The following is a 14,846-nucleotide window of genomic DNA, read 5'->3' as shown; positions in this document are numbered from 1 at the left end:
CTTTGCTGCTTTGGGATTTCTTTGAGGCAAATACTAAGTGCGCTGCTCTCACTAGAACACTACACATGAGAACAGAGTGTTTTGTCACAGGACGCACAACGTTACATCATAAAATATGGCACGGTAAAAGAATGGAAAAAAAGACCAGAAATATCTGTCACATTGTAGTACTAGTAATAGCATTGTGCTCACCACGGCAATTGCTTAGATCTGGGAATGTGGCCCCACACTTGAGAACAAATCCCCACATAAGCCACACTGATCTGGAAGAAAAAGCAAGACTTTGACCTGCTTTTGTGCATACAATTCTGAAGTATAATGTGGGATTAATAGAAATTTTAAAGGGCCAGTGTGTAGGGTTTAGTGGCACCTAGTGGTGAGATTGTAAACTGCAACCAATAATACACTTTGCCTCTTCTGTGCCCCTGCATAAGTGTAGGAGAAGAAATGGTGGATCCTAAAACCCTCCCTAGAGTCAGTATTTAGTTTGTCTGTTCTGGGCTCCTGTAGAAACATGGCTGCTCCCTGTGATGTGAAGGGCTCATTCTGAAGGCTCCAACAACAATCACACCAAAGAACTACAGACCAAAAGGCGATCACACCGCAAAACAAACAAGCTAGTACATACGTCATTTGTGAAAGGGAACTTTTTTATACCAGCAGGTGGCTGTAGTCTATATTTGACATTCAAAAGGGGAAAATGGGAAGAGCTATTATTAATCACACCATTTCAACATGGTGAATCAGATGAAAAGCCACAGGAAGGGTTCGACTATTGCCAATGTTAGGCAATTCAGCACAAATACTGAGACTGGCAATGGGCTCAGTGTGCAACCTTAAGCAAATAGATAGACAATGATATTATTGTTCCAGGTGATTGTACAATAATGTAACCACAATTAATGCATATCATATAAAATCATATTACATTCCTTTCTGTCGCTGTTGGCTGGTTGACAAACTCTCTGTTCTTTGTGATGGTAACAATGCTCCAGATCACCGCAATTAGCCCTGGTCAACAAAACAACATCTTCACAATCACTCGAATAAGTACAAATTATTACTAATTTGAGCTAATTAATCTTTAATTTTACCCATTTTGCATTCCTCTCTCCTCTTCGGCCGCTCTAACCACTAACGAAGTCTGTCAACTCGTGTACACACATTCTTGCTTGTTCTCACACACTTGCACTCCACCCTCAGGGAGCCCTGCTTTTTGAAGTGTGAGGGGTGTTTGTTTGTTGGACACTAACAGCCCAGTGTGCAGTGTAGTGAGCACAGAGACTCTTGGTTTTTTTGTTGCCCAGGACTCATGCAGAGCTATGCTCTTCTCGTGTCTCCCCTCTAGGTTTGCCCAAGAGAATGCTTCTGTTGCCTGTCATGAAAGTGCCCGCCTACCCCGTCCCCCACTACTTCTTTTAGCACAAGAGACACACATACCAAATGCACCTAGCCTTTTTTTCTAGAAGGGAAACTTTTTTTCTACACTATCTGTGATGGGGATTCAGGACTTGAGCTGAAGATTTTAAAAGCGTATGTTTCTTTGTTGTTGTTGTTTTTGTTTCTTTATTTTTCCTTTTTTGTTGTTGTTTTCTTAATGTTTCTGCAGGTTTAAGTTCTTAAAAAACTTGAAGGATTTGTACTGTGAATTGTTACCTCATTCTTTGAGTCTAAATTATATACAGTTTACCAGCCTTTTTGTTATTTTGTTCATTCTTTGCTGAGAAGAGGGCATCTTTTGCAATATGAAACGCGAAACAAGCATACTCTGTAAAAAAAAAAAAGAAAGAAAAAAAAAGAAGAAAATATTGTGAGCTGTGTATAGGAAGAAATCAATAATGCTGAAAGATGAATAAAGTTTATCTCTAATAAAAGCTGAACGTGCCTGTTGTATATCTGATGTAAAGGCTTTCAGCTAATAAGGAACTTGATGTGGTAGCACCTTGTTTACCTGTGGAAAGATTTGGCAAAGATTAAACCTGTGCACAACGCTGTCATCCGAGAACATCCAAACATCACATTTTAATATTCCGCCCTCATACATTCAAGGTTTGAATTTCAGTCTTTCCACGTACTTCAGCACCTCTCAATAACATCCCTTTGACCTTCAGCTTATAGACATTCAGAGGAAATGGCAAGAAGACAAAGGATGAATTTAAAGAGCTCTTGTTAGATCCTGTATCTTGCATTCAGCTGCACGATCTCATTACTGTATGTTGATTAATATTTGGCAGCTTTCTTGCTGCAGTCAGAGAAATCACCTACAGTACATATGGAGTTTGTATTTGTTGTCATATGAGCAAGAAAATGACACCCCCAGTCTTTTTGCACTCTATATGTGAATTCATTTGCATAAAAATAATAAAAGAGAAAAAAAAAACATTTTTCCTCATGTTTACATCTCCATTTTTTTTTTTTTTTTTTTTTTTTTTTCTTTGACATCTGAGTGTCTAAATCGTGTTGGTCACAAACATAGAGAATCAACACCGTCACTGTTTTCATGTTATCTTTTCATTATCTCAGAATCATTGCTCCGTTTGTTGTGTTTTCTCATGTACCAGCACCAGCTGAATCGCCAAAACCTGCACCCAAAACTATCTCTGAGCCCAGTGCTTAATTTTACTGTGACTAAATACTGAAGAATAAAATAAAACGTTGCCAATAATATAAGAGGTTACAAAAAAGGTTACAGCTGAAACTGAAGCCAGTCAAAGATCAATGGCAGTCAACACACAGTGACACTGGCCCTTCACCACGTCTCGTTCATCCAACCAGCGAGTGAAAACCCTCTGACGACGTCTCCATGGTTACGGCTATGAGGCGCAGCCATTGGATGAGGGGACCCAGTGTCTTGTCCAATGGCTGGTTTATCTCCACTGAGTTGTTATAAAGTTTGTGTCCATATGAACTTCAATCTCACAGTATTGAAGATTATTTCCATGTGTTGCATTGTGTGTGTGCGTGTTCTTTTGCTATGCTTTTGTTTTACATTGTATTAATTTGAATGCATCTGAAGAAGCCACACAGAGAATATTGGCTTTCAAAAACGTCTGTGACTCATCTCATTTTCAGTCTTTACAGATTTGTGTCTAGAAATTCTGCAGATATCTGATATTAGTAGTTAGAATTTGTCCAAGTACTGAAGACATTGGCATCTGGAGAGATATGCTTATTGGCTTCCTTGTGCTTTAAGCTGGTTAGTTTATCTTATCTTTCATAAGAAAGATAGCCAGGTCTGGCTCTATTAGGCAACACACAAGATACCAACTGTAAAAGGATATTTGAATCGAAATCTAATGTAAGTGAACTGATATTAAAGTGGTAGGAGACCAAATTATTTAAAATGTAGACATCACTGTGACTTCAGGAATTCAGTAGTCTTTGCTCCTTTCCCAAATGAACTGGAAACATATTCAAACCCGCAGCGGGTTCAGATTCAGATTAAAGGTTCAGATTAAAGGACCAGCATGTAGAATGTAGTGACATCTAGAGGTGAAGTTGCAGCCAACCATCTGAATTAGAGATCAACCAATAGGGAGTTTTTTACATCTGCCTTGTCCAATGGCCGATGCATATTTTTCAGAGCTGATATTTGGGAGATGATACTGCTTTTTCTTGCTCCATGATAAAAATGACTCAATGATAACAAAAACATAAAGAGAATTTGAGGAATATTTAACGCTCTTATGCATACAAAATAAACTGTTAAAATGGGCAGAGCACAAGTATTTTCTAGCTTCCAGCAGCACACACTGTGCTTGTGGGGGAGGGGCAATGTATGGTCTGCACAGATCCACAGACAGCAGCACGGGGCTGCCTGTGGATGCATCTGTCTGTAAATCTTGCCGAGGGAAAGAAAATATTTATTTATATATATATATATGTATGGGCAAACACACCCACATATCAGCCAATGCTGATACCAGTGAAATACACAGATATTGGCCTGATTTATCAGCTAGCCGATATCTCTAATCTGAATACCCCTTGCTTTCCAAGGTGGTCCAAGAAGCTGTGAAGGTTGCCTGGTGCTACAGAGCCACTGAATTCACACTACCACTTTCAAGTCGCTCTTAAATCCAGTGGTCTGGTTTGCTACTTCTGAATAACTGTAGAAATGTAGTGGACTTCGTGGAAGAGGATCCTCTCCCTCTGTAGACAGGAATGGTTCATCCTAAGCCAACACAAACTCAACAATCCCTGGCTACATGTTGATTACACATTAATAAAAAAATCATGACTATTCTATTTCTGCTAATTGACACACAGCCTCACCCCCACCCTGTACTGAGCCAGGCTAGCTGTTTCTTCTGCTTCCAGCCCTTAGGCTGAACCAGCAGCTTCATATTCAGCGAGCACAAATTAGAGCGCCATTGATCTTCTCATTTCATCTTCCTGCGGAGAAAAAAAAAGCAATTAAGCATATTTCTGGAAAATGTTCAGCTGTTGTTTCAATTTAATCTGCAACCCACTGGAACGTGGATGGTTTAATTTGAAGCAGATGTTAGTATCAAGCACAAGATAATGTTTTTACTGGAACACACCACCTAAAGGAGTCTGGATTATTCAAGTGGATGTTTGGAGGAATTTGGATCTAGTTAAGTACTAATTTACCTTTGTCTCTCTCTCTGCTCTTCATCACTGCAGGTGGACTTTTCATCGATAATCCTTTCTACCAGCCGCGCACCATCGCTCCTTTCATCATTCATCTGGGTCCGCAGGATCTCTTCTCTGACTTCTAGAGGCGGCAGGTTGTCGGATACACTCCTCACACTTAACCTGTCTGCACACACAGGACACCTGGCTGCACACATGTCCACCTGTCTGTCTGTCTGTCTCTCCGCCCGCCCGCCCGCCTGTCCGTCTGTCCGAGAGCGGGCTGCCTTTCTATCCCGGCTGACAACAGCCTGACTCGAATGGGCTGGAGAAACTTTCTGCGTGACAACAAAAGGCATAAAATTACCTGACCTACTGACCGAGAGGCACAGAGCTCCTCTCTCCATCTCCTCCCAGATTAGAGGAGAGTACCTTTACACAAAGCAATACACGGATTTTACGAGAAGCGTTCAGCTGTGACTGCGCGTGGCCGGGGCTGAACTTTGGTCTTTCTTATAGCAATACACCCGAACTCCTCTCTTTGAGCTTACTTTACTTGAGAAGATGTGAATGTTCCGACGGAGTTTTACCCAACACAGCATCGCAATAGCTCATTTTGATTGTATATTCATTGTATGTGTGTGTACGTGTGGCTATAACATGACTATATACACATATATGTGCGGTGTATTTCTATAACGACGTGTTGACAATAATATTAATATATGACGATGTACTTATGTAAATACTCTATAAAATATAACTATTGTTGTTATAAATTATTTTAGAATTATAAAGTGAAATGTAACTGTTATATCACAGTATAGCTTTCTTCCAATTTTATATACACTGAGCAATCGAAGCTAGTTCTAGGAGATGCAATATTATCTTTGGTATTCCTATTAACCTGTGCTGTTAGAATAATAATGCTTCCTTCTTTCCTTCCTTCCTTCCTCCTCCTCCTCCTCCTCTATCTTTGATGTCTTTCTGAGCCTTTTCTGAGCTCTCTGCCCAGGGTTTGTGTACAAGGCCCCGGACCGGAGGTGCTCGCCACATTCATAACCCAATCACACACACACACTCTTTCCTGTCAGAAAGCACATTTTCTATAGTCTCACTGCTGGCAGAGAATGCAGCTGTTACAAATACAGTGTGTGCATGTGTGTGTGTGTGTGTGCACATGCTCTGATGTACGCGCTCCTCCCTCCCGCCATTGATGAACCCGTAACCTTCAACGCAACAATCAATGGCTCCGTCCCGCCCGCCTTACAGGGACTAAAAAGCACAGTTACTGGCAACCATTACACGTCACCTCTGTGCGGCTACTCTCTGGCACAAACCGCTTTTTGTCAAAGGACCTCGGTGTAAAAGGGAAAGATGTAAAAATAGGACCCTGTTTGTCATCGTAAAGGGGAAGCCATTAGAGACTTGTGCTACATTAAATAAAAAATGAAATATCTTATGAAGCTACAGAAGTTGGATTGGGGCCGCGTAATCACAGTGATCATGAACTTTTTGAGATCAAAACATCTTGTGGATAACTATACTATACTATAGTGTTGTGAGTTTAAGCCGTGCTATAGCAAATATTCAGTTTCTGTATGTGCTAATTCAGCTAATAGATTAGATGCTCCATTAAACTCCCATTAGAGTGCTTTTTTCTGATAGTATTTCGATCTAATTTCGGAGGCATCAGCAGGTGTGAATTTAGCAGCACGCGTGACATTTCATTGTCTCTCCGCTGCTTTCTGAAAGCACTCCTCCCCCCGTTGCTATTTCTTTATTTTCAGCCTTTAATAGAGACGAGGCGTCAGTCAGCGGAGGCAAAAAGCGAACGCGATGAGAAGGCTTTGATTCTCCTCGGGCTCGCCTTGATCTGGACTCCGGTTTGATCTCTCGTGTTTCCGCCGGCTTTGAAGCCAACAAAACCCAATACACAGGTCGATGGACACACGGGGGTCAGTGTTTCAACATGTAAAGTCAAAAGAGGGAGGGACTTTGTGACAACGCTGAGCTGATAATGAAAAATAATTTCTTAACTTTGGTGAAGACTTAGAAGGCGATTGAGGGTAAATTGAAGGATGACACTGGTTTCCTATGATCCGTCTACAAAGCCTCTGTTATACTGTCATCTAACCTTTGTTCACTGGCTTTTTGAAAGCTAATGAGTCTCAGGCTGCCATTCAGTATCCTGGAAGCCTGGAAAATCTATGAGCTAATTCTTATACACATACGTGATCAGCCACAACATTAAAACCAATGATAACATTAATAATCTTGTTGCAATCTAGTGTTCTGCTGAGAAATCAGGTCCTGGTATTCACATAGATGTCATTTAGACATTAAATGTCATTAAATGACATTGACTTTCCACACACACACAAAACGCTTGGACAGTGCAAGGTGTTGACCTGGCCTCCAATTCACTAGATCCCAAACTGATCAAGTATCTGTGCGATGTGCTGGAACAATCCTGATCCCCAGAGGCCCCAAAGGGTCCTGTGTCCTGGAACCAGACATGATAGGACACCCTCAGAAGGCCTGAACTTTGTTGGAGGCGAAATGGAGACCTAAACAATCAGTGGTTTTAATGTTGTGGTTGATGACTGTATTGTCTGGATGGAAGAGTAAATAAGATCATCATCTTACTTCTCTGAGCATTAAGTTCAGATACAAACAAAAGATACTAGCTCTTGGCTCTTTAAGACCTTTTAGATAAAAACCTTTTCTCTAATTTCCTTGATTGTGGATCTTTGTGGTGCACGACAGTTTTCCATCAACTACCAGAGCAGTTCTAGTTTTCACTTGTCTCCAAACCAAATTTCAAACGCTTCGCTCAGACTTTTCGTTCCCTTGAAGAATTCACGTGGAGGTGAATAACTTAGAGCTTGACTGTCAGCTGAGAGTTTCTCCTGAAAAACCCCCTCCTTCTGCTCCGTCCCCACCTCTCCCCGTCCTCTCCTCCAGATGGCCCACATTAATAAGGCAGACAGTCATACCTCGCCGTGCGACCTTTTCATTTCCCCTCAGACTGAGGAGGAGTCGCCCCGGCTGCTGACCCCGTCCTCTCGGCCCGTCGGTCGGAGGACGGGCAGGGTCTAAAACGGACACCGGAGGTCTGGCGGGAACGCGCGGGAGTGGGGCTCATCGGCAGCCACAGACGGTGTTAATTTACTGGAGTGTTGTCGTCTCCTTGTTAGGCAGAAGTCCCAGATGTGTTCCCCGGGAGGGTTTGCAGTGAAACGAGATGGAATATAAAATGCCACTGTCTCAGAGACCAATTTGCTTCCCCCTTGTTATCTAACAGAGATGAGGAATCAGAGGTTTGATTTAAAAAAAAAATTAACCCAAATATCTGTTTGTGGTCAAGTAAATATTTGATGATGAGTTAGAGGAAAATGTAAAGTCTGCTGAACAAACTAATGCAAACTAATGCAAGGCCCACTTATTAATGGAAAGTTCTGTTTCCTTGTAGGCCATGGAAGACAGTGGTGGACTTGAGTCTGGTTAATGGATGTCGTTGCTGCTCCAAATATCTCAGAGATATATATTACTACAAACCAATAAAGAGTGGCAGCCATTTTACACACTCACCACTCTGCATCTATAGTTTTACAGGCACTGCCTCCCCGGGCTAGGCGGAGGTGGGGGCTTTCAACATCTAAGAAGCACAAAATTCCGCACGAGCAATACACCCACGCATCGTACTCAGGGCTACCTGACACACACACACACACATATGCAAACAGACATGCAAGCACACACGTAAACACATGTGTATATTTCACCATATTTCAGCCAAGCACACCGAGACGACATGACCATTGGCTCCGTGTATATTTGTGTACAGCGCCGAAGTGGTTGGATCACTGATTTAGGATTTGAGCCATGTGTAGCTGATGGAAACCACTTGTCGTCGTGGTGCTTTGTGACGGGCCGCCTGTAGTGCTGCACGTAACCGATCTCACTTTTACGTCGGCTTTATCAAGAGGGAGGAGCGCCGACATCTGAAAAACTTTACTGGCAACTACCGCTGCAATGTGTTCGCTAGCTTAAGAGTGTTGAGTGGTTTTGTTGCCCGGTAACTTCAGGGTCTATTTGGAGCCCGGTTTCCCAGTGGCACCTCTTCATCTCTCAGCCAGGTCAGGGCTCAAGAAGGAAAGCAGACGATGCAGAGATGCCTGTGGGAACGTTTTTTTTGTCAGCAGAATGGGATTCGTCCAGACACCAAAGACTCTGAAGCCTTTGTTGCACAAATCTGATCATGCCGCATCTGATATTCACCGTCTAGACAGTTATGAAATGTCAGGTTAAAATAAAAAAAAATGTAAAAATCCAGGCTGCCTGTTGCTGTTGCGGTAACAGAGAAAGTTGGGGTTTAAGTTTGAGGAAAACGAGTCGCTCTGAGGCCTGCGGCGCAGCAGAAATAGATCCTGGATCACGTTTCCACCGCCGAGGCAAACTTAACTAGACTAACTGCTGAACAGGTCGTTTTCTCTGGGTGTGCATTTGTGTCGGAGGGTGGGGGCAGCGAGGTGACTATAACGCACATGCACACACACACACAATATTGCGGTCACATTTAGCATGTTGTTGCATACTTCCTGGTCATGGTTCACTGATTGTTAACATCCTCCTGATAAATGATCAAAGCATTTTGGTTGGGAATGTACACTGTCGTTCTAGTGATTGTAGAGTAGAATGTATTTACTCATAGACAGAGTAAACTTGCTTTTTTGTAGAGAAGCATATATACAGAATATATATGGATAAATACATATATATACATCTATATATCTTTTGGATTACTCGTGTGTGAGGGTTGATTTTGGGCGCATCTACACTTCTAGGATTCATACTCTTTCTTCCCCCCTTTTTTTATTTTTATTAACAATGTTTTAAGAAAAGTCTTATGAGTGACGAGTGTTTTCCTGTAAATATGATTTATTTTTTATTTTTGACAAAAAGGGGATTCAAAAGATCAACTGTTTTACGATGCTGCCTATTATGACATTACGAAGTGATAACCTGTTCACAGAATCTATCTGGTCCGTTCAATTATCTAAGTGAAATTTTGTGACATGTAACGGGGTCGTGCTTAACGGAGGCCGACGAACGACAAACGACGAGGGGTAATCTGAACTTGCTGTGTTGGCCGTTTTGATTAGTAGCAACATTGGCTGCAGCGATGATCTGCTGCTCGTGACATAACCTATGCTTGGCGAACTGAAAATAAAACTGAGGAAGTGCTGAATGGATATACGTGAGTGTCTCTCTTTAATGTGACGTGTAAATGAAGTAAAATATTTAAGTTTGGCGGGAAAATCGTTCAAGTCGAACGTGCGAACAGAAACATAGATTTGTGTTTCAACATTACACACCAGGGATAATGCTGCCTTTAAATTGTTTGCGATTGTGTCTACAGTGTTCATGAGAAATGTCCGTAAGATCTTCAAGTGCATGATCGATATTGTTTTCAGAAATGCTGGACGTGGTACATACTTTGTATCTGAATGAAAGGTAATAATTCTCCACACCAGCAGGTGGCAGTATTTTGTATCCGTCCTTCAAAAGGGAAAACCTAAAGAACTAGTAGCTGTGTTTCCATTACAGTTTTAAAAGCGATATTTCTGAAATTTGGGAGGCTAGGAAGAGCTCCTTAATTATACTGATCAGCTGTCTATATTTTATTTATTATTGACAATCACTGTGAAAATATTTGTGTATTGGAATGTTAAAACTGGATCGAGGACCCTAAACCTGGAGGAAGCATTGGCAGATGTGGGCGGTTTCACCAGGCGGCCACCTCTGGACCCATGAGGAAGTGGTCTAAATTTTTATTTAACTCGTGACAACTGACGGGGGGGGGGTTGCTGTGTGTTACTGCCTCCAGTAACACAGAGTAGCCTGAGCTAGCTAGGTAGCGGAGAGTTTTGGCGGGCTGGTCACAACATGTAGGCTCAACATGTAAAGCTCATCCAACATGGCGTCCATGGGCTCCGCCCACTTCAGGCTTCGTGTTCAAGGTTCAGAATCCAATGGGTGTCATCATAATGGGTTCGTCCACAGTCCATGGGCTCCACTTTCAGACTGTACTGGGAGGACTCTGGCTCTAATCTGCCCATATCCCTGGAATTCTTTCATCATTGTAAGCAAGTGGAGACGCGTTGTCCATATTTTATACAGTCTAGGCATTAGACAAATTACAAAAAAAACAACAGCACAACTGAGCCCAAGATATAAGCAGAGACAGCATTACAAAAAAGTAAAACTTTTAGTTGTATTTTGTCATGATATAATAATAAATTATACATAATATAATAATAAACTGTGTATTGGAATTTCTTGGTCCATTTCTTGCCTTGTCTTCTTCTTCTTTTTTATTTTTTTGTCAGACAGAATTAGATTTTCATTAAAGCTTCACTCATTCTGAGACCTGAAGGTGACAACGTCTGAATCCATAATCACAGTCAAGCTCACGGACTACAACAACTGGCACGTTTGTCTTAAGAGTTTCAGCACACGGCGGTTCAGAAATATGAGCTGTCAGTCATCTTCAGAGAATCCCCGCTGATGGCAGAGTCTGAGTATCCGGTGACATCTCCAGCAGTCAACACCATCAGCACACAGCCACCGCTGCCAATCATCCCACCGAGCCGTGAGGCTTTGGGCACATGTGCGTTTTCACAAGAAGAACGTCACAGACCCAAACAGTGTGCTTTTTGTCGCACAGGACAGAGTGGATGAACTCTGTCCTGTACTATTTTGGGCCAAACTCTTTATCGGTAGATTGTGTTATGGATGCACTGCCATTTTAGTTGCATCAGTATTACTTTTTATTGTGTCGCTTTATTTAGAAAATACAACAAAAATAATATAAAATAGTAAAGAATCAACAACAACGCATCAACTGTAAAGACTTGTGTTATATTTTGAAGATTTCTCACTATCACACACTATTTCCTGATCTCACAGTTATGCATACACTAGTCTGGAAACCTAATCAGACACGGCATACCAGAGGCATCCGTAAGCACGGTGCAGATTTGTACACCGCCGTGCAATAAATGACCTTGGACTGTTGACAACTTTTTCAAATAGCCTGTATTGTATTTCAGTGAGTAAGAGGAAACTGTGAAATCCTCACAAATCAGGGTAACCTGACAGGACTAACCCCCTCCTTCTTCTCCGTGGGACATGGGGCATCAGTGCCTGTTTATAGACGACAACATTACTGGTGGAGATTTAATGAGGCTTACAAACAACTAAAGCCCAAAGCTATTTGAGCACGCGCCGATCAACAATAGCTGCTTACGTGAATACCACAGTTGTGCACCTGCACATGAACAAGGACAGAAAACTTCAGAGAGGGGTTTTTAATCTTCTTTCCATTTCTTCTGCAAAGTTCAGTGGTGATGTATTTGAGCTGTTTTTGCATTGTACTGTAAGTATGATTGTGTTCAGCCAGAGAGAACCAGTCTGTCAAACTGAAAACATACAAAACATTCTTTAAAATGTTCTCCAAGATCATACAGTATATCAGAAAAGATCACGTTGAAGTGCAACGATGAAGCTACTTTGATAATTTTGAAATGATATTTATTATTTTCTTGGATAATTTGTCTGTCAAAGTTTCTTTGTTCATGGTTGTAGAAAACAGCATCATCTGCTTATGTGTATATGTCAAAAAAAAGGTCATATACACATGTAATTCAAGCAAAAACAATACAAAAACAGATTTTTTGATCACTAGGAGTGCTGTAGAGCACTTTTGTTGTTTCGGAGAACCATAAAAACTAAACTTTGTACTTTAAGGATCTTAAATTGTAATGAATGAGAATGCAACATTCATTCATTCATTTAAACATTAACTGACTCTCAGATATTAGCCAGCGCTTTCAGACTTCTTCTCTTCAAAACACATTTAAATTCACATGAATTATTTATTTTTAAGTATTTAAAATCCAGGTGATATATTCTAAAATATACAATCTTTGACAATCTTTGACTTTGACTAAAACTGTAAGGTTATAGCATAATATAATAATAATAATAATAATAATAATAATAATAATTTTGATGGATTTCCCTGCTGAAGAAGTTACACACACACATATATATATATATATATATATATAGAGAGAGAGAGAGAGAGAGAGAGAGAGAGAGAGAGAGGAATTGCTCACTATTTTTCTCAGCTTCTCCGTATCTAACTAAAAAAAAAAACCCATGGTAATCTGTTTTCACGGATTCAGAAAATGATCTGTTTTCCCCCGGGCATACCCTCGGGGCTAATTGTTCATTAAGAAGGAAACGATAGCAAAACGATTGGCTGCAGCAAATGAGGGTGAAATTTTATCTTGAGCAAATATATTTCCAGAAAAGCTCACGTGAGCGACCTAGACTAATGAGATACAGCGTTCAGGACCTTAAAGAGACGCTACAAACATCCAAACATTCACATAGAGTCCTTCCAAGTCAGTGTGTGTCCCTGAACAAGATTGACTAATTGATTGATTGATTGATTGATTGATTGACTGATTGATTGATTCATTGGTTAGTTGGTTGATCGATGATACCTGCTGAAACTCCAAAGTCTTCACACTGAAAGTGACACATTTATCAACGCAATCACACACACATTTACACGCCAATGTCAAGCTACTGGGAGCAAGTCAGGGTTCAGTGTCTTGTTTAAGGAAACTTCGGCATGTGGTTCACGTATCATACATATTGAGTGGCTAACCCTCCGGTTCATGGATAACCCACTCTACCTATAGTAAGGCATCTTGGGCCTTGATAGATAATTGACATTTGCCAACATTTTAAACACCATATGATTTATTAGATGATGAAAAGAATAATCAAAGGTCTAATCTCCTGTGCGTAACACACTTTAAATGGGAAAATTACGATTCATCAAAAGGGAGGATACTAATATAATGGTCTCACTGGTCTTAAACTAGTGATGTATCAGTATTCTATCTATAATTTAGCTATCTTAAGTTTTAAGATTTCCTCCAGCACTGTTTGTGCTTAGTTTACTCACCTAGGGCCAAAACAGCGTGAGTAGTGTGTGTGTGTGTGTGTGTGTGTGTGTGTGTGTGTGTACAGGCTGGAGATCAGGTGACAGGGAGTTCAAGAGGTTGTTGAGAGGCTCAAAGGTCCAAACAGATTCATCCCTGCCTCACACTTCACCAATGGCTGAAGCGAGCGGCAACCCAAGAAGCCATCCGTCACCGCTCCACCTTTGCATGTTAGTTTGTTGCCGGCTGCTGGTTGTATTTATAGCTCCGTAACTCAGGACAGAAAGAGGAGGGATACAAGGTGTCACGCTGATTGCATAACGCTGACGCTCGTTACCTCCGGCCGCTGCAGGTCCTGGCTTTCCAACTCGTCATGCCTGCTGCTTTGCAACCTTGCAGCCCCAGCGGCCGACGCGGATCCAAGATCCCAGCGGCCGTCATCACTAAAGGTGATAATTTTATGTGTCCGCTCTGAGTTATAAACACCCCGCACGATATATCTAGGACCTGCAGCACAGGCAGTGAGAAAGGTACATTTAATACACGGATGCCGAGGCAGAAAATAGCTCATCCCTGACACAGATAACAATGCAGCCATATGCTACGAGGCATGTTCTTTGAGGGAGACGGTGAGCGATGGATCTGGAGCCAAAGTGAGTACAAGCTGCGGAGAGATTTCCATGCAGCTCGAGGGAAAAGGCTTGTTTAAGTGTCTGACAGATAGAGGCTGTTTTCACATAATTAGCCAGAAGAAATAGGTTTATTTTTGTGTTCAAAACTCTCTCAGATTTCTGGAAAAGTGTTCCCAAGAGGTGACCCAGAGAAGTCTCATTATAACAGCACGGGGCCTCTTTTATCTCTCTCACCTTCTCAGCTGCAATACGAGACACTGGTGAGGAACTGGAGAGGAAAGCAGACGTGCGAGGCTGCATAGTTTTTTTTTTTTCATAGACGCTTCCTTTAAAATGAAAACACAGATAAAGGAGCGAAACATCCACTAACCTTGAATCTTCTTACGTATCGCGGCATCTCATTAAGAGCCTACAAAGCAGCAGTGCCTCATTTCTATCTGGAAGCCGCTGATGCGGGAAAGCAGGGTCAAAAAGGCCCAGATGATGTTTTGATTCAGCAGCTACTCTTTGTGAAAAGAGGTCCATTTTTTTTGGCAAGTAGGACTCACAATACATTAACTGTGCTGGAAACAAAAAGAGCATAGAGGGAATA

The 14,846-nt window shown here is 41.5% G+C and overlaps 1 protein-coding gene across 5 annotated transcripts in view; it reads left to right on the top strand.

Moving 5' to 3' along the window:
- Nucleotides 1–9,854, top strand: part of LOC124996289 (spermatid perinuclear RNA binding protein) — a 77,124-nt gene extending 67,270 nt beyond the window's left edge. For 4 of the 5 annotated variants that reach the window (XM_047569126.1, XM_047569124.1, XM_047569125.1 and 1 more), the window contains exon 19: nucleotides 4,648–9,854. In XM_047569126.1, coding sequence (XP_047425082.1) covers nucleotides 4,648–4,742 — 95 coding nt within the window. In that variant the 3' untranslated portion in view covers nucleotides 4,743–9,854. Of the gene's footprint in view, nucleotides 1–1,348; nucleotides 1,875–4,647 lie in introns of those variants that run through there. The other variant, XM_047569127.1, reaches the window with a different exon arrangement.
- Nucleotides 9,855–14,846: the final 4,992 nt, after the last annotated feature.

This window comes from Mugil cephalus, chromosome 19 (assembly GCF_022458985.1).
Source record: "Mugil cephalus isolate CIBA_MC_2020 chromosome 19, CIBA_Mcephalus_1.1, whole genome shotgun sequence".
Classification (NCBI taxonomy): domain Eukaryota; kingdom Metazoa; phylum Chordata; class Actinopteri; order Mugiliformes; family Mugilidae; genus Mugil; species Mugil cephalus.
Note: the sequence above shows the minus strand (reverse complement) of the source record. Positions and strands in the feature narration are given on the sequence as shown.